Below are 20825 nucleotides of genomic sequence, written 5' to 3'. Positions count from 1 at the left end.
TTCCTTGATGGATGCAACCGTGACTTATAATATACGCTGAAAATGTAGCAGTTAACTGCACTCCTGCCATAAAATGGTGTGGTTTAACCCTGCTAATTCCTGATGAAGCAGAAGCTCCGTTAAGCTCGGTTACATTTCTTCTCACTCATCATCTTCATCCTTAGCGCGGCTATTATCGCTGTCATCATAAATTTAAAGCACAGCCAATGTCATCGCTACTAGTATCATCATTATTAACTGCATCGTCTTTGTCATTGCTACTAACATCCTCACGTTGGACAAGAGTGATTACAATCCGTTTCTAACGAGCTAGCCGCGGAGTAGTGGCCAACGCTTTCGGCTGGGGATCGGAGGTACAGTGGTTCCATTCCCAGTAGAGATAGTGTTTTCTTTATTTTCAGTATGGTCTTTGGTCATAGCCACACATTGCCCTCTGGCTTCTTGACGATGCGACATTATACAGCGAATACAAGGTGTTTGCTTATAGCCACACGTTTTCTTCCGGCTCATTGAAACCCAAACATGACCCATCGCTGACATTGGTCCGAGGTGGCGTAGTGGAGCTTCCCCTTGCAAATACTTCTTTGACCTGTTTTGGGCTTTTGCAGAAATTTTATGTTTGACGCTATGCAGCTAGAAATGCTTGCAAATGGTTGATGCGCACTTGGGAGTTTTGTGATGGCCATCAGAACTGTCTTGGAGAGCAACAACCGTAAAACCTAAATAAACCAATTATTGTCTACCCTCTCAATAAGAGGCGGCGAGATGAGAACACTTCAGATAACAGGACATTGTTTTTGAAATCGTTGCGGCGTAATTGCTTCAAAACATCACATTTAGTAACAGCACACCGATTGAAGCAATAGCAACAAGAAGACTTTTTATCTGCAAAAAATAAACTTATATTTACTACAGGTAGAAGACTTAGTCGTAAGACTTAAAGAAGTCTTCCAAGAGTCCCTGCAACAAAACCGCTGGATGGATAAAACAACTAAGGCTAAAGCGCTCCTTAAGGTAAGTAGAAACATTTCCAATCACGGGTGACTAAAGCTAACGTTGTTTTGTCGTTTTCTTTTTAATTATGTTAGTCTTCTATGTCTAATTAGAATTGCACATGTCCAGCCTTAAAATCCGAGCAATAAATCTCGTAGGCAGTGGATGGGCTGCTTGATCCATACTGCCATTTGTTATCCAACTGTGCCAGATGTGCACAAGCTTTGTCAACCGTGGCCTTGAGCTGCGATTCTATGATATCCTTCAAAAAGTCGGCTTATTATCCCGCCTTCTACTGGGAAAACATTATCTGCTTTTTACGCTTTTCGGCAAACGTTGGTTGGTTCTGGTTAACGAAATTGATCATTACCGTCTTTATTGTGTGAAACTTGAGAATGAATAGATGTTAAGAACTATAATATAGTGTCCAAAACAATAAACAACAGTATCTCTTTTTACGCGGCTCTAAAAAACACGCAATATTTTTGCTTTCGAACCCCATATTATATTTAAATTGTTTTTTGTTTTGCATTTTGCTCGACCTACATTGCATGAAAAAAAAAAAACAAGTTTACGAAAAGCAAAATTTATTCCGTTGATTGTAAATGAAATTATCCGTTATATTTACGACGTGTTTGAGGTGTCTCATATCAGTTTTCAGCCCTAAAGTATGCAAGAGCCCAAAACAAGGGTTGAGGGGCGCCTTAGATCCCAAGCCGATTCATTTTCTCGACAAGGGGACTCGTCTGCGTCTGGGCAGCGCGATCATCAATGGCGGAGGTTGAAATAAACTTTTGCTTCCAAAGAAGAAACGCCAGGGAAGGGGAGGTAGGAGGGTGAGGGAGAAAGAGGCAGGGCAAGGAATGAAAGAATGTTTCCTAAGGGATGAATTTCTGTGCCAAGAACCGGTGACCGCGCCTCACAAAGAAAAATACGTAAAAAGCGGAAGCAGTAAAAACATCAATGTTGAGTGGACGATGAGTAGGCACCTAAATCAGGTTAAGATGCTAAGATGGCTTCGTGAAAGGGTAAAGGCATTCCTAATGGCATTGAGGAAGAATACTTGTCATATAGCATTTCTCTGGGGCGCATGAAAACTTTAAATTTCACCATGCTTTAGGTTCTTTGAAACGGTTTCTAAAATTGAGCCCAGGTGATATCTATCGATGTTTTCTGTGTTAATGTTTTCACTCTTTCACAGAACACGCGACATTCTATTAACGTGGTCAATACTATAACGTTTTTGCCCTCACTAGATTACAGTCACAAGTTGGATAATAATCACCTCCACATTTTCTACAACAATGACACCTGCTGCAGCACATAACTAATCAGTACACTATTGAAACTGGGAGAGTTCTTCAGCCAATCAATCGTCTTGCTCCGCGCCACGTCGCCTGCACATCGTATTTCCCGCGGCGTATGCAGATATGGTTGTAAAAACGGCATGACGATGCTGTTTACGTGCTAGAACCCAAAAGAAGATTAGGAAGTTTAAGAAGAGCATTTTAGGTGAAGCTACGCTCATTGTGACATCCGCGCATTTAATTGAACGTATGTAAACTAAGCCGTGGCGACAATTTCAGCCTAATGGCGCTTTCTGATTTTTAAGGCTAAAATATATTTGTCCATGAACAGAACAGAAATTAAAATAGAATATATTCGTGACTCATCGATGTTTCTGTAGATTAATCGAGGCCAAACAAAAAACTAATGCGCCATTTATAGTTTCAGAGCGTAATGAAGCAATTGGCAGTGGCTTAGCTCGATTATGCCATGATGTACATAGCGAAAGCTAAAGCATAGACTGGTTAGCCTTGGTTAATCTTCAATGCAAGTCCAAGTTAGTCTGGGTTTCTAGCTATGATGTTGTTGTTGCATTATGTTGTGTGGCAGGTTATCAGACATGTGACTACAGCACGCGAGCTCTCATTTTCAATCCTCCGACTTGTTCTCAAGAATGCGACACAGCTGGTGAAGCGAGCGGGGGCGAGCGCGTGGCTTCCGCCAGCTACGGCGGCTGCTAGGCAGCGGCTCAAGGTCACTCTGTGCCTCCTCGGAGCACCGCCACAAGGACATCGCAACTTCGTGGCCAATTTAGCTTTCGCCACAAAAACGACAAAGAGCGATGAGTTCAGTTCGAAGTTTATGAGACAACTTATGAGTCGGTCAGTACTTGAACATCTCGGGCAGCTGAACTCAGATTGGTTTTGTCTTCAGAAAAAAACTCCTTTTTTTTTTGCTCTGGAGGTGCTTGTAGTCAGGTAACTACCGCAGCTCCTGTGTAAACCAAGACATGTTTTTATCAAGTGAACGACAAGTAAGTAATTTAAGATTTTACTTGTTTTGTGGCGGCTGGTGTAGCATTTTTTGTTACATGATTTTCAACCAAATGTTCACTGTAAAATGGCACGGAGGAAAAAGGCAGACCTATTTCTAACCCCTTTCTTCAGTACAGCCTGCAGTATGTCTTCTTCTCGACACCCTTCCCCAAATATCAAGTGAATGTGTTGCTGCGAATTGCTGTACTCTTTATTTCTTGCTGCTAAGCTCCTTAGACACAGGGCCTTATCATTGCATTCTTTTATCACTGTTCATATCCTTGCATTTTCATTATCACGTGACACAACTTTAAATAGTCAGCAGAGATAAGGAAATGTTATTTATTTCATTTTTAAAACACAACCTTATACTACCTGTTCTCCACGGTGTGAATGAATGTTAAGGAAGCGCACAAGACCTGGAGAAAGCTCAGGTTCTCGTTTTTCTCATCATTGAGCTATATTGTGTAAAAAAACGGGTGAGAACAAGAGTGCAACAATACTCACCGGATGGAAGCTTGCACCACGACAGCCGTCGGCTATATATTGTCGTCGCCTCACTTTGTTTTGCGACAGAAACTTGGTGAAGGCTTGTATATTTTATTTACCTGTGTCTGAACGCATACTCTTTTTTGCAGTTAAGAAAAATGGTGGCTAAAATTGCATACCCAAGCTGGGGGCTCAATCTGGAATTCCTTGAAGGCCTCTATAACTATGTAAGTGAAGCTGTTTTCACGAGCCAGTAAATATATGTTCACTTCGCTTCAGTCATTGCTAGAAAAATAAAAGATTTATGCTTAAACCTAACCGACAGTGCGCCGCCTTAAAATTCAGGCTATATTCGGATGAAGCGAGTTCTTTTTATTGAAGATGATGGCATTTACCATATGCTTACCATTGTAGAATGTTAGTGGCACACAAAAGCACACAAACATCTGCTTGATAGTAGATATAATTTTACTTCGAATGTGATTCCTGATAACAAAGGTCATAAAGTGTTTCTCTAAGGCTGCGCGAGATCAAATTATCAGTAGATGCTAACCTTGCAGCCGATAACCCCGTTTCGCCTACCGCCACCATATATCTACAGGGATTGAGAATTAGTACGCAATTAGTGATTTTTTTTTTTTTTTGCTACATAAGCGCAGATCTACTCACGCGAAGAAATTACCGCCGATAGAGTTAAGGCGTATTTCGCTCCTCTATTAACGCAAAATATTGATTTCTTATTTTCCTTTGATTGTCGAGCGAAAGATTAGAGGACTCTTCCGGAAAGGAATATGCTTGATGTCTCGAGGGATTGGACGTCTCAAAGCGACTCTGGCTATAGGGGATGCCATGGTAGAAGTAGAGTTATGAAAGTAATTCAGCAGTGTATACCGTAATCAATATACGGTTCCCTGTATTAGGGCCAGAAATCTTCCAAGAGTATCTTTGCAAAGAAGCTGATGCATAGGTGACATCTTGGTCTTATGTGAAATCCGCATTCCTCAGCTATTCCTGAATATTGAGAAATACAGAAGTACAATTGCGTTATGCTCAGCCTTATGGTTAAATCTCCCTTCGGCTTGCTCAAAATGTTTCACCACATCTCTCGACACCTCGTAATTAGCAGTATACTTGTATTAGAATGTTATCGAGACTGGGGAAAATAATTTTAATGAAAGTATCAAAACAAAATCATTTTAAATTTTCTAGAGCACAATATCCTACATTTAAACCTAAATAAATAAAGTATTGAGCAGGTATTGTTGAATATAAAAGGAACATTTTGTGTCTACGCAAAGTGAAACCGATGACGCCCGTTGGCAGGAGTAATATTGATTACGAAAATATAAAACTGAGGAAGAACAAATACTAGCCGAGATGATTGAAACTTTTAATCTTCGAGTCCCACTGTTACGAATAACTCGTGCATGACACTTTCGCTTCCTCTCCAAAAGATCATACGTTTGCAATTGAGAAGCGCGAAAAGGCGACGACAAGGCGAAGCGGCGCTGTCATCGTCTTTACCGGCAGGTTTCCGCGATTGTTATGGACGAGTAACAACGCAAACTATTGTCATGTTTATCTGGGCAAAGGCAGGAAGGTTTTATTCAGTTAATATGTGCAGGATCAATGCCGTCGGGTGCGACTTTACCACTTTCTTCGCCGCGGAAGTTGCGCCGTGGTGGCTCGGACGACTAGACACTCGCGCCTGTTCTACATTCTTCTAGTCACCTTTTGCGGACTTCTCTAGATGTTTTTTTTGCAACTTTAAAATGCATGATCGTTGACCAGTGCGAGGGCTATTCTTAGTTCGACGATCGAGGAGTAGGTTTACTACTATCGCCGCGGCCGTGTGGTATAATTATTTTTGCGCGCGCAAGTCAGCCCAATAAATTTACTTTCAGTAGAACACTAGTCTCTTCATTGGTTGCCTTGGGCGTTGTCACCACCACGTGGAAGTATGCGCTATGTAGCCTAGATTTAGATGTAATGATGTCTCTTTTGTTTGCCTTTTAATTTGGCGTAACATCTTCTTATAATATTTTAGTGAAGACAAGCCGAATTGTGGAAATGGCAGACGAGAAATTTTATTTATGCTAACCTATTTATTAATTACAAAACAACTGGCACAACACTAACACAGGGACGAGGAAGACGTTATGTTAAGAAGTTTGTAATGCACTCGCCTAACTTTACAACTGGGCCGCCGCGTCAGGCGATGCTTGGAGGCAGGTTCGTAACATGGCATCGCCTTTCCAGCTGTACGCACATACAAACGTACAATAATTCCTTTAAAGAATATAAAATGACCGCCCTCGTGAGAAAAATAAAATCTCTACGGAGAACATAGCATTTGTGTTTTTTTTTATTGAGACACTGCTTAGTTTTACTCTTTCTCAACCTTGAAATGAAAAACCCTCTTTCCATTTCCAGGTACCCCAACTTGACCCCAACAGTGCCTTCTTAACAATGTGGCACCACATAGCAGCAAACAATGGGAAAAAGAAGTTAGAAAAGCTGCGTCAGAGCTACCAGAGTGAGCTGGAGTAAGTGGCTTATGTGCTAAGCTCTAACATTCACCTGCGCATATTCTTACGAGTTCTGATTTTATTACACTTACCACGCAAATATGCAAAAAAAATGAAAATCGCAAGCCAATACACTTTAGCAACTATTTGTAATTTTTGCTGTATAATTATTAGTAATAAAATATATCCAGTTTGCTACACAATATGGCTAGATTGCAACCCGAGGGACCATTTCCTTGTTCTACACATTTGAAACTACGGCTTAAGCACCGCACCCCCTTTTAGATAGTCGATTTCGGATATCTCTGCAGGTATTCTTGTGACAAGTAGAGGGGAAAAAATTGTTCCAATATTAGCAATATTCTGGCTTTACGAACCAATATCATTATTTACTTAGCAGACATAGGGTATAATATGGCTGCAGCGAACTTACTAGCGAAAATATGCTTTCCTGGGCTTGGCTCTGTCAATGTCCGTTAAAATTATTAAATATTGGGGCTAACAAAATATGTCATTTGAGGAATCCATACAGAAACGGCAGAAAATGAAGGTGCGAGTTGAAAAGTTTCGGCGTAAAAGTGTAGTACAGTACATAAACATGAAGATCAGATTTTCTTCTGAATTTTCAAGCTCTCACAAAGTTCCTTGGTTCATTATATTTGGGTGGTATTTTAATGCAATTTTGATTATATAGTGTAGAACAATGATAAGGTGTTTATACGTACTGGTGAAAAGGACACCACTCTCCAAAATGAAATAAGCGGCCCATATTTTTCGAAGGGGACATTATCTGCAGCAGAAACCTAGCATCATTTTTTAACTACGCTTAGTTGAATTATGCTTGGCCACAAGAATAATTCACCAGTACAATGTAGAAATTGTGAAACTACCCATGTGGTTGATAACTACCTTAAAAACGATATTCAAAACTTCCCCTTTAGCTGGCTTGTAAAAGCATTGTGTAGACGTCTACAGCGTGTTTAATAAATTATGAAGACAGTTTTCAGTGTGACAGAACTTAGTACCTCCGGCCATATTTCTCTTTTAAATGCAGATGGATTACCGGCGCAGCTCTTGTAAACGCTTTCTACAACTCGAACAGCAACGAAATGGGTAAGCATTTTGCACCTACCTCAAATTGTGTCTCGTATTTGGGGAAAGTAAGCTGCATCGATTATCCTTCTTACTTACTCGAGTGAGACAACTAGAGTATAAACAACTCAAACTTCACATTACCTGCAAAATATAAGATAATTTCAGAATGCGGACTTATATTGAACACGGGTTTTGCAAATCAGATGAGTACAATATAAACTATTCAAACCTGACAATATCCTCCAAGTAGGAAATGGTTTCTCAAACAGCACTTTTTCTGAACCCAAGTAGTGGCTTAACGTATACAAGAATAATGTATTTAAAGAAACACAAATGTGAAACAAGAATAATGCAGATTTTAGTACAACATCACCCGTAATACGTTCTTTGAAGTTTTCTTTGAAACGGGTTCTTAGTTGCTACGAGCAGCGCTGATTCGGACTGGTCCAATTTAAACCATGTTAAATAAACTTTTTGCAGTGTACCCGTCTGGAATTCTACAAAGTGTGTTTTACCAGTATGGACTTCCCCGGTAAGCTATTGTGAAATTACTTTCATTGTATCCTCGTATGAGACCTAATCCTTTGGTTGGCAGTAATATTCGCAAAACAAGGATTTATAGGATTTTTTTATGTGGAGCTTGTCTGCGATTCGTTTGGAAACTACAGCTGAAGATAATGGCATTTGCTATAAAACAATATTTTCGTAAAAAACATTCCCGGTTGGTATTGGTACTCATCAGTTATAGAACAGTGGCGAGGGCTTCAAATCTGCACGAGTTGTACGACTCGCTAAGCTTACAAGTCAAATTCTTCATCAACACATAGGTGTAATCGCTCTAATATGTCTTCACAAATTGGAGGTTTTCAGCTATTGGAAACCAGAGCTCAAGCGAAAATAATGTCATACTTCAGATTGCCTGTTTATCGGAGCTATTACTATTAAGTACCATTTAAATTCCCTCAGTTCAAATAGCAAATATGTTATCCTGGTAGTGTGCACGCTCACCTAAAATCTTTATTTCTACTATTCAAGGAGTTGATCGGTTATTGGAATCTACAGCTCAGACACAAATAATAATCTCCTTTCAGCAATGCAATTTTGCCGCTTAAGCTGTGCTATTATCTTTACGCAAATATGAAGTGCACGAGTTTCAAACAGCTAATAAATTATCAGGCGGTATGCGCTCACTTTACACATTTTTTAGCCTTTCATTGTACGTAAACAATATTTTCCCTCACAGTTCAGTGAACTTTGGAGGTATTGGCGCCATTGTTGGACATGAAATGACACATGGTTTTGATGATCAAGGTGAGTTTTTTCAAATATATAGGATGAGACTACTGTATGGGAAGATTACTGCTGTAGCCAGTAGTACGAAACTTCCACGTATCAGAATACAAAACCCCATGGGCTAGCGTCAACTTCGCTTAGCCGAAAACTGTAGAACAGTTTCTATATATTCGGTACGTATGCCTATGCTTGCGATCCAGTGCACAGTGATCTGCATAGAACCATGGTTTCTGGCGCGTTTGTCGTGAGTTCAGTACGTTTGGTGGGGGAAGTATTCCGCGAAATTCGAACATGTTTTGCATGTTAACATTGATATATTCGATGATTGTTCAGACACCGCGTGGAAAGTCGGGAAATGTGATTGAAGTACTAAAATCATCGCTCTATGAAAAGCCCTTTTTTTAAGCATGCACTATTCTTTCAAAATTTTTCGAAACGTGCTCCGTTTTTTAATTAACACTTTTTCTTTAACTGTATTGTGGTGTATTTAACCGCTGATTCACAGCTTTACAGAATTATTGGCTACAAGTTCAGTCATATTATAGAGCATCAAATCGAGGAATTTAATGTTATGTGTCTTCATCTCTTCGCTTTGCTTACGTATTGATTGAAATAACATTGATTGATTTTATAAAAGAATGTAGCGTTTATTGCGCTATCTTCTTCGGCGATTTGAAAATATATTGATGATCCTTCGGGATTGGCAAAACACCAAAGCAGATGTCTTTCATAATGCATGGCTACTAGAGCACGAAATATGCATTAAAATTGCATTTTTTCTCAAAAACGTCGAGGAACAATTAGAGAAAACTACATGATTTCTTAGGCTTCCATAAAATTAGGATTATACAAACATCCAGCAGATTGCATACAAAAGTTATCGACATGGCTCATTAGACCAAAAAGAGACGGCGTATTAATATATTGCCAAATTGTTCGCCTATTGGCCTGGAATAAGAATTCCTCCCTTTATGCCTACTGTTACAAAGCGTAAATAGATATCTCTAGCCAACAACAACAAAAAACAAAAACAAAAAGGCAAGAAAAGCAAGATATATTTTTAATGTTGTAGAACCACTTAACTCCACAGTTATATTCATGAATGTCCGATGTGAACGGGTCTTGATAAGCATATATTTATTATGCTTTGCAGGAAGCCAGTTTAATCACGACGGTCGGCTGGAGCATTGGTGGAGCAATCTCACTCGTGCCAGATTCAACAAAAAGGCAGAGTGTTTCAAGCGTCAATATGGAAGGATCTATGTGAGAGAACTTAACATGACGGTAGGAAGACTTGTCTTGTCACCTAGTAATTTTGGAAAGATTATCTTAGTAAACATTTTCACTAAAATAATAGCCTTGCTTCGTTAAAGGGCTGCTTTAAGGAATACTCGTAGGGTTTTTGCGTGCATCGTGAAGGCACAGTTCAATGTAATAATCGTTTAAAATATAAAACGTGAACTTTCATTATTGGCCATGGGCATGCAAACACCAAATTGCGCAGGGATATTCGACATATTGAGCTTAATTGGCAAATCATTTTCAAAATTTGTTCCTTTTTATCAGTATTAAACAGAGGAAGGGAAGAATGATTACAACTATAATGTGTAGCGCCCCCCTCATTCCCGCTATTAACATGGTATAAACCTGGTGCTTTCCGCTCGGCGAAGATGATAATATGGGGGAAACTTGGTGCTAATAAAGGTAATCAAGCACCTACATGCGCAGAAAGGTAGCATGTTGATTCGCAGGGTGGTCAAAAAAGAGACCAAACTGCTCGCTAACGACAGTTGAAGAACAAAAAGTTGGATGCAGCCTGGACGAAAAATAAATAACGACTATTCCGGCAACATGCTGCCGCAAATATTTACACCCAGTGAAGGGTACATATATTTTGGTGAGGCTACCCAAAAAAAACATAAAATAATGTGCCTCTGCCCGTGCCACTAGGTATAACAGGCTTAAGTGAAGGGTACCAGTATGGCCTTAAAAGATAAACATTGACTGCGGGTATATAATTTGTTAACCCTGTAAGCATCGATAATTACTGACTTTTACCTTACACGGTGCAGGTAATGACCGCATAACAACGCTGCTATAAATAAATAATGAGGGCCGAAAGAACACGATTTCTCAAATTTCAAAGCCACGCATAGATCAAGCAAGACTGACAAACTTCGTCAGAAATAAACATATGCGAGGACTTTATTTTCATAGTGCTCTTCCGTAGAGCACTAAAATAGATGCTAACGAAAACAGTTTAGCCTGTACTCTATAAAACGCTGACTGCATTCTTCCCTCATGTGCCAGTGCTAGTTGCGTGTTTTTTTTTTTTCGAAGCGTAGCAACTGAGAATTAGCGAAACAGTAAGTTCTCTTTTTACTAAATATTGAAAGCTAACTATTGCTAACTATTGAATGGAAGGTGATGGAGTTATGGATGGCGTTTCCACGTGAGACACACAAATCATGGTCGGTCGACCTTCGATATTTATTTCAAAATTTTACATATTGTTGCCTGATGACTGGAAAGAAGAGATCTTCAGTTGGTTTCGAAGCCAAAACGTTTTTCAACTTAAGGCAATGGGAATTAATGACTAAGAGGTGGAGTGCCACGCTTAATTTTCTTGCTTTTTTTACGAACAAGTTACATTACAGGTAGGTAGCTGAAAATTATCTATGTATATGGACGTTTTTATTTTTATCCAGTAAATGTTCTTCTTTCTGGGTAGTGTAGATGATTTGAAATATTTCTCAAAATTGACCCAGGAAACGTAATTTTACCTGTTTTTCAGGCCTTTATCTCAAACAACAGTTTATGGTAGAGCAGCATTAATTCTACACTATGGTCTCGGCATACTTATCTATCCAGCTGCTAAAGCTTATATTTATACAACGGGTCGATACAGAGTTACGATCCCGCTTAATTCAAGAAAATAGCAAATAATAAAAATTTCTGAGGACAAATAAAAAACACAGGTTTTTGATATTTTTCTAACTTTGTCCACCTATTCTCCTCTACTTCAGCTTTCAAACTTATTAAAAAATGCTGCATAGTTTTGTTGTACTAGTAATTATGGTCACTTCAGTAAGGCCCTTGCGCAAAGCACAGCGCGCCATGCAGATGTTAAGATTCTACGACATATGAGAATCGGGCACAATTTTTCAAATTTTGCATGAAATTCTAGTAGGGAAAATGCATGTACGTTGAGAGACAGCCAAGGAGCCAGGCAATGAGGGCCCAGTGTTCGACGCATTTCTTTCTCGTCACCTTCCACGCACGAGCGTGCCACTTTGTCCTCATCGTTGTCCACCCGTGACAATATTGTATCTAGTAGTTTTTGTCTCGACGTTGCAAATTGGCTGTGACAGACGCAGCAATGAATGTCTCGGGGTCAGTTTTGTACGCGTGGAGTTCCTGATATGCTGTGGCATTAGTGAGCACACACGTTTTTCGCAATTCACCTTAACATAACGCGGGTACACAAAACGACGACGAAGTTCAATTGCCAAGCAACGTATTCCAAATAAATTTTAGTGAAACGGAAAAGTTGTAAAGGTTATGGAGAACAGCCTTATTAAAACGCATTATTTCTGGACTCCACTGGTTTATTGGAATTATTCGACAGCGTGCATTGCCTTCCTTCCTTCCTGTACACACAGTTTCTTTCATGTAGTCCTGGCTATGCGTGCCGGCATGAAGTGTGAACAGTAGGCCGAACGCGCGGCAAGAGAGACAGTTCCGGCCGTCTGACTGCCGTCATCTGAGATAGGCGCGAGCATCTGGTTACCGTTAGTTTTGCTTTTTTTTCTTTCGATACCTCGCTCTGTCACTGGAGCGCCATGTTCATGTTTTCCAATGATCGCATCTGGCAAAGCGCACTTTCTCATGCGGCAGGGACTGACGTATGCGCGGATAAAGCGGGTACTGAAATCTCTCCAAAAGTGCTCTAAACTCGCTTCCTTCACCGCCGTGTTATCGGCGTGTGGCTGCGGTTCGAACAAAAGGTGGATATATTAACGAAGCTCCGATGCACATGCGCTGAACAGCCATCTACCTTGAGGTACTACTATTTCGAACTGTCAGTTGGCGGGCGAGACAACGAGCTCCCACTGCGCAGCCTCTTATAACGAACGTCTTGGGTGCACATACGCCCGCGCTCATGAATATTCTAGTGACCAAATCTCCTCCACATTAACGTCCTCAGCTCCGTCGGCATCGTTCCCGTACTGCTGGGCTTTATTTACGAACCCGAAATTTAACTCTGCTTGTATTTTATACGCTTAGCTACCAAGAAGTCAAATCTACAATAATTGCCAATTCCTGCTTAAGGGCGCTATTGAACTGGCCGTAACTACTAGTGCATCAATATTATGCAATATTTCTTAATTATGTTTGAAATCTGATGTGGAGCAGATTATTTGGACAATATTTAAAACATAACAAAATAATTTCTTTATTTGCCCTCAATAATTTCTGTAAATTTGAATGTTTGTTATATAATTTTATTTTCTGTAGCAATAAGAACATTGTGGTAGTAGTAAAGGAGTTATTTTTCAAACCACTATATTGAAAGGTTTCAACACCTTCACACAGCATATCGCCGCATAATTTTCCTTAAATTTAACAATAAAAGATGCTGCGAAAAGCGGTTGCTCTGAAACAGGCCAGGATCTTCCATGAACTAAATGCGTGCCCAGAAGATGTGCGAAAATTGAAATAAATAAAAATAAAACCTTATGGAAGCTCAACATGCTTTTTCTATTAGCAGCTACTCTGATAATGTCTAGCTAAGAGTACCGGCTTTTTAAATGTAATGTTCATCAAAACTGTCTCAAAAAGACCCATCTTTGAGCACAAATGGATGCAGAATAATACAGTATACCATTCCACCACATGCTCCTAATTTATTTTGCGTTCGGCTTTTTTCTCAATGAATTGCAGCTGAATGGAGAAAACACAGTCGGCGAAAACATTGCGGACAACGGTGGCATACGATTAGCTTTCAAGGTATGTTCCGGCTTTCGCAATGTAGAGCGATTGTAGAATATTTGGTGTTTACTGAGAAGAAAGTCGGTAATGCCTACTTTAAAACGTATAAGTTAAATCGACTATGGAAGTACGAATTTTATATATTAGTGCTGTGAGTTCTGTTTCGCAAAATATAAAGGTTTGAAATAGATATCCGGATTAGAATATATTTGCTGGATGAAAACAACCCTAGGGATACGTAGCGGTTGTAATCTTTTGTATGTAATCACTTATGTTTAACCACAAACTAGCAAAGCGTACCTGTTGAATATTCTCTCCTAAATGAATGAGTTACCTGCGTACTTGGCACATTCTTCATTCCAGGCGTACCACAAGCTATTGACACAAGAATGCGACGACGTGGACACTCGACTACATGGCATTGAGTACTTGTCTGGAAGAAAGCTGTTCTTCATCGCCCATGCAATGGTTTGTTTGTATAAAATACACTTGGTTTTCTTTTGATTTGGGGTTTTCTTGCTAAGCAATACATATTTATGGCGTGTTACGTGCAAAAATAGTACAAATTTCGCAAGCAATACCACTTTTCACAGTTGTTTTATAACGCGATAGCCTTACAGCCTTTGTGCATCAGATTATTTGGCGTCGGCATTGTCAGCGAAGAAAAATGAGAGAGAGAGAGAGAGAGAGACAGAGAGAGAGAGCAATAGTAGAATAGAAAGGCAGGGAGTTTAATTAGGCGATCCCATGTAGGCTGCCCTATGTGTGGAGAGGAGAACAAAGGGAGAGAAAAAAAATGGCAGAGGCTTAGCTCTGCTACGCCTGGATATACGTAGCATAAAGCATGCGCAGTAGCGCGGCGCAACAGTAGTAAACACGGCTCCAGCTGAAGATCACGCATCGGAGAGGAGCGCACGGCGGCGGCGGCGGCGAGGAGCGCCCACCGGCCGTGACGACGAGGCGACGCACCTGCGCCTTTCGTGACGTCCCGCGGCTCTCGCGCATGCGCATAACGGGTGGCGCACAGTCATATGAAACTCGGCTCTGACCCGCGTAGGGTAGCTTGACGCTACAAAAAGGAAAGGAAGAGTGCCGATTTAATGAGTCTGTAAAAATCCCAAGAATGTCTCAGGTAGGTGGTAGCTGGCAGCTGACATGGCCGCATATTGATTGTACTTAGGGTTCGTTGACGTGACATCTGGCAGAAGCTGTCAAGCCGGGGATTTCATTTCAATAAGGAGGGTGATATCAGTACCAACCTCTCAGAAACCTTGTATTCCGAGTCGGACAGTTACCCTTCATTAGACCAGTCAGGCATGCTCATATGGCATGGTTACAGCGGGGTTTTTTATGTGGAGTGCTAACCTACGCTATCGCGTGATAACCTTAAAGCGGGAGCTTAACTATTACCCATAAATATTTTCTTCAGGTCTGGTGCAATTTATCACGGAAAAAACATCTTAAACACATAATCCAATATGATCCGCATAGCCCGAGCCGCTTCAGGTGAGTGATATTTTGCTGTTAACGCTGCGAAATGCGGACTCTGCTTGTTTCTACTCATCATATCTGCAAATGTTCTGAAATTTTACTAAAGTTGCGGTGCTCAGAATGAAAGAATGGCTTAAAGAATGTGCTACTGGCTCTCCTACTTCAACTCCATCGCCTTATATGCGAATAAAGTGCATCATTTGCTCCGTGATTTCAATGTATGGCAGCAAATCTGTAGTTTTAATAATGCCAAACCTTATTTACAATATTACCGAGTATTTCGGCGGTCTGGCACCCGAGGTACAAACATGTAGCACCTATGGAATGATATGCTGCCTCCCAGAGGACAAAACGTGAAATAAACAGCAAGCCTATTTAGGAGATAATATGCACTTCTAACTGTGCATAACTTTTGCCTTTGGCGCTAAACCTGACAATTCTATGTTAATTTGTTTTCAGGATCAACATACCACTCAAGAACTCGAAAGCATTCGCCAGAGTATTCGGATGCCGGCCACATTCAGCAATGCACTGGCACCCGAAAAACAGGTGTACCTTGTGGTGAAGAAATGTCGCAACAAAAGTACGGAGATTACGTTTGCGTTTATGATGATAGTTGCGTTATAAATGTCAGGTTTACGATGCCAAAAATTTCAAAATAAAGTTTTTGAACGTGAGTGTAGGTCACCGTACCACATTTCAACCGGTGTTTTATTGTCCTAAAATACAGGCCGGCTGATCGCTAGTCAACAAAAATATAGTATTGAACGTCTCGCTAAGGAAACTTTTCAGGCACATAAGCCCATCTGCCTAAAGATTAAAAAAAACTTCCAGTCTGCAGAGAGCGACGTTTCGAAACTATTTCTCTTACTAGAGCCAAAGCCTGTGCTTTAACAATAACAGTTACATCTATAAAGTGGCATGCAAAATACACTATGCATGTAGAGAGGAGCTTTGGCATGGTTAAACTTGCTTGTTTTGCCTGAATAGATAAGCGTGATTACTACATATTAGGCAACATAGCAAATTTTTAATGGGATGCTTTCGTAAATGCGTTTGAGCGCTATTTTTATGCACGGGCGTTAAATGGCCCTCATTATTCATTTTAAATATACGTTTCTCTTCTGAACACTCTTTTAATGCGTTTCAATGATAACTTAACATTTTCTGTCCACCTACTGTGCCCTTGGTCACACAATATTCGTTAGTTCCAAACCTACGGTAAACATTCTTACGGCCCTACAGGTTCATTTCAAGCGTGTTGCAAAATAAAAAAAACGCTTCCTTGCAAAGCTCCCCAAAGGGATGACAACCCTTGTCCTCCCATCTACGTGGCTGTTGAAAGGTATGGGTGCTGTATTGCCTGGTACATGATGTAGCCCACTGCTCTAGGCCACGAAGGCTCAAAAAGGTGAAAGACACACGCATCGTCTTGCACCATTCATGTCTTGGTGCCTTCGCCTGCAAGCGCTGGAAATTCTATGATTACTGAAAAAAAAAATTACAAGATTGCACATAGCCTGCCGTGCTTCTTAACGTGTCCTCTTCTGTGTACTTCTTCTCTTGTTCCTGTATCTTGTTTGTTTGTCTACTCATTATAATTTCATTGCCCTTTCTTTGTCTTCGTCATCAGAACTTATTGAGAAGTCCTTAGCGGTGAAATTATGTTGACATCATAACCTATTGCGACGTCTCGCTGACATATCTCGGTGTCCTATCTCTCGAATTTTTACCCACACATCTCGCGAACATATCTTGCTATGCGAGATATTCACCATGAGCCTAAAAAGACTGTCGGCTGAAATAACGAGCTGCTTAGGCTAACTTATCTCGTCCAAGGCAGTAAAATATACTTCTGAAGGTGATACTAAGTAGTAAACATAGTAATGAAAAGATTATCGTTCAATTAATCTAAATAAGTTCTCATTGGGAACATTTTGCGGCTGCATAAATTGGGGTACTGGAAAATATGGTAGGACTCTTCAAGACCAAACAACTTTCAGATCTAGTCCGTAAGTTCACCGATTGCAATATACAGGTATAGGGGCACGGAATGCAATAATAGCAACAAAACTCAGCAACATATGTCCAACAGCAAATGTTTTCATAGCAATTCGACGGCTTGTCATACCATCCCGCCGGACACCACAGAACAGGATGAGTGAGGGATTGATCGCCCACAGACTATCCGTTTTGAAGCTGCGACTCCTGGCTTATGGTGACGGGAAGTTTGGTATATGGAGGCCCGTGTGGAACGTGGAAGTCGACATTCACAGTATGGTTCCTCATCTGCCGCAAATAACCGAGTTAAACAACTATCCTAAAGTCCTGATTAAGCGCTATATTTTGTGTAACTACCAATTAGATGATGAGTTTCGAGTCTAATGAGTTATGGAAATGGAAACTTCAACTGCACATCCTACATGACAGCAGATTGTACAGTTATCAAAAAATCAACGAGGCCTACAGGATATTATAAGGATACGCATTGTGAATGCTTGGGTAGTGGCGATTGAAAGTATTTGGTACCCTAGAAGTCTGTCCGCGTGTCACTGAAATATGCGATTTCAAGCTCCTTGCGTAATTGTTGAAGATCTTTAGAGGCTAAAAAAATGGCCTATGTCCTCGATTTGCAAGGAAGCTCGCGAATATTTCTATCTTACAGGGGAGCGAACCAGTTATGAAAGTAGCTGTTGGCCTCTTCTGAGTCAATATTTCAAGGACGCATTAGTATATGCATCATTTTTTTTGAGCAACTTGGTTTGCTTCTTCTTGTGTCACTACAGAAAACTAAGTATATAAAAATTAGTAGACGAAAAACAAACACGTTAATCTCGTCGGGAGCGCCCTATCAATCATATGTAACCATAAGCTAACGAAATCACTCATATCATTATGAGGGCTGGGCGAATTGGCAATAAATCTAAACCTTGAATGCAAAAACAAACACGTAGAAATAGGTTAGGTCGAAACATTATAGGAGTGCAAACTTCAACGTATTGCGTTATTTCGGGAGAAAAAAGACACAAGAAAACAAACGAAAAAAAATATTTTGCACGTTTTGACACCCTTTGCGCCCATTATCGGTAGCTTATTTTGACATTTATGCCTAGTAAGCTTTAATGAATTTTTTCCTCTCCTTTTTCTTACTGTGTTCATTGCGCGACGAATCTCCCTAAATTTATACAGGGTGTTTAAGATCATAATCATACTGTAAACATGATGGACACTGCTCCGAGAGAAACGACGATGCAGGCTTCGCCGATCAGCTGTTACGTGTCAAGGATCATTGACTGCCTTGGGCGAAACCGACATTGTGCTTTGCGTCACCGGTCGCGTCGCTAGTCCTCCGGAAAAACCAAATAAACCCTCTTCATTTGGTGGAGGTACTGGCTGCGACTCGTAAACGATCATTGTGGAGCTCCGCAGCTGTACGATGCCCATGGCGACAAAGTAAGGTAGGCCAACAGCAGCCTCTTCGCAGTCCATTTCATGCTCCTGTGCCATTCGGCAGTGAGACCTCGCGAGTGAGCGACCAGGACGTTGAAGATTGGCTGGCCTTGTACGACCGCGTGAATCGTCATCTATCAACAATGTCATATCTTCTGCCTGAGCGACGTTGCTAACCTGTGGTAACAGAATAATGAGGAAAACACACAAATTTGGCTACCGTCAAGACAATGTTCGCGGACGTTCGATCGTCCCACAGTCCAGAAACTACACGTTGAAAAATTCTTGTGCGAGCTCAGCATAAAGGTGAATCTTTCAGTGGCTATATTGAAAATGTCGTGGATTTGTGCAAGCGTGTCCATCCGTTTATGGATCAGCCTGAAAAGCTAAAGAACATAATGAAGGGAACTGTCGACGATGCATTCCACATGCTGTTGGCAAAGAACCCCACCACAATGGCCTTAGTCTACAACCTTAGTGAGAATTTCAACGAGTTGCGCAAGCAATGCCTCTACAGTCGTCAACCTCCTACACCTGCCGCATCTAACTCTGGCCTGGCTGTGAGCAGCGACCTTTGGCTCACGTCAAAAAATTAGTTCTAGTCGAGATCGCCCGGCAGATTGGGCTTCTGTCTGGTCACCTGCCGTCGTCTACAGCCCACCTGCTTACCCCTGCGATCCGACACACCGCGCAAGAGTTTGCCGACGCACTTCCTAGTTTTGACCAGCCGCGGTACCTGTGGCACCTCATCTCGACCCCGTTCCACTGCAGCCATCCCCTGTGTCTGCACCTTTGTGCTACGCCCCCCCCCCCTTTTTTTTTGTCGTGCCGCCTCTCTCTGTGGCAGTGAAGATGTCTCCCATGTATGTCGTAGTTACCACCCGAAATTCGCCGCATGAGCCATTTTGCATACGTGTAGACTATGGCGCCACTGTCTGTCGCTCAACTGCTCCGGTAAATGCCACCTCCCTATTTACCTTGGCGCACAATTCATATCCGGCCTATCTGCTATGCCTGACGTATTGCAAGCCATGTCACCCGCCTTTTTAGCCGTCCTCTGCGCCCTTTCACCTGTACGCACTACGCCAGACTAGAGTTATTAGTACCACACGTTGGGCTCAGCTTCGATTACATCTCTAGGGCAGCCCCACAACTCATCAGACCACCAGCACATTCCGTTGTACACCTCACCATCCCCTCCATGTCGTTCCTTGTCGCCAATGAGGCATTGAAGCGTAACATATAAGACTCGCAAAACTAGCAGCCGCTCTTCTTGGGGCACGAACTGCACATATATTGCCTACCAATCCTCCTCTCTCTCCGCCGAATGTTCTCAAACTTTTATTGTACTGCTGCAGGTCTGTCACTTCGCATAGCCGTGGTGTAGTCACGGTGACCTTTAGAGCAGCGGAAGATGGGCTCCCAGCTCAAGCCGTCGGGTGGCCGCGGCCGGTAGCCACAGTGCGCCGTATATGAATCGGCGCCGCTGCCTAGTGGGGGCGCTGCCGTCGCAATGAGCGGCGCAGAAGGAAAAGAAAAAGTAGAAGAAGAAAACGAGAAAGGAAAGAAGAAGAAGAAAAAGAGAAAGAAAAACAGAAAGAAGAAGAAAAAGACGATAGATCAGGAAGCCAAGCAACGTCGGCTTTGCTTACGTAACCTACCGGGTTTAACTAAACTAAACCCCAGCGATTTTTTGTTGACGGTGTTCGTGCACATACGCTTGGGGATATCAGTGCTACTCTTTCCATCATTAGAGAAAGCGTTTGTCGCTAGCTTCATAAAGTCACCAACCCGCCTTCTGGATTCTCCGCACCGCCAGCGCCAATCCCATTCGTAAGTCTGCTGTTTGCAATGTGCCTGTTGTCATCGTAGACCTCTTACACATTGTCGAGATTCAGAGCGCAGCTCTTTGGCGCCGTTTGCGGCGTTGTGTGGCGTCGTCGCCGTCGGCGTTGTCCCTCGTAACCAGCTCCGCAGCCAGGCAGTGCGCGCTCCGCTGCGTGTATCCCGCTCCTTTTGCGTGGAGGCGATGGTTGCCTAAGCGCCGGCTCCGCATCAGCGGATCATGATGCGGGCATCCCAGGCAGCAACGTAGAGCCACGTTGACCTCACTCGCTTGTGGCGTCAGCGGTATCAGTCAGTCGCTGCTATTTGCTTCGCCGCGCAATGTTCC

At 41.8% G+C, this 20825-nt stretch overlaps 2 protein-coding genes across 2 annotated transcripts in view; both read left to right on the top strand.

Annotated features, from left to right (window-relative positions):
* LOC146181671 (neprilysin-1-like) overlaps positions 1-15911 on the top strand; it is a 36918-nt gene extending 21007 nt beyond the window's left edge. The window contains exons 8-18 of the mRNA XM_084576677.1: positions 916-1014; positions 3953-4030; positions 6237-6349; positions 7386-7444; positions 7907-7958; positions 8670-8737; positions 9873-10003; positions 13664-13729; positions 14075-14179; positions 15141-15217; positions 15662-15911. Coding sequence (XP_084432803.1) covers positions 916-1014; positions 3953-4030; positions 6237-6349; positions 7386-7444; positions 7907-7958; positions 8670-8737; positions 9873-10003; positions 13664-13729; positions 14075-14179; positions 15141-15217; positions 15662-15767 — 954 coding nt within the window. The 3' untranslated portion in view covers positions 15768-15911. The remainder of the gene's footprint in view (positions 1-915; positions 1015-3952; positions 4031-6236; positions 6350-7385; positions 7445-7906; positions 7959-8669; positions 8738-9872; positions 10004-13663; positions 13730-14074; positions 14180-15140; positions 15218-15661) is intronic.
* Positions 15912-19020: 3109 nt separating this feature from the next.
* LOC146181670 (uncharacterized) overlaps positions 19021-20825 on the top strand; it is a 32861-nt gene continuing 31056 nt past the window's right edge. The window contains exon 1 of the mRNA XM_084575826.1: positions 19021-19212. Within this exon, the coding sequence (XP_084431952.1) occupies positions 19021-19212 (192 nt within the window). The remainder of the gene's footprint in view (positions 19213-20825) is intronic.

Source organism: Amblyomma maculatum, chromosome 8 (genome assembly GCF_055883805.1).
Source record: "Amblyomma maculatum isolate TAMU_Amacu chromosome 8, ASM5588380v1, whole genome shotgun sequence".
Lineage (NCBI taxonomy): Eukaryota > Metazoa > Arthropoda > Arachnida > Ixodida > Ixodidae > Amblyomma > Amblyomma maculatum.
The sequence above is the reverse complement of the archived record's forward strand: the minus strand, read 5'-3'. Positions and strand labels throughout refer to the sequence as shown.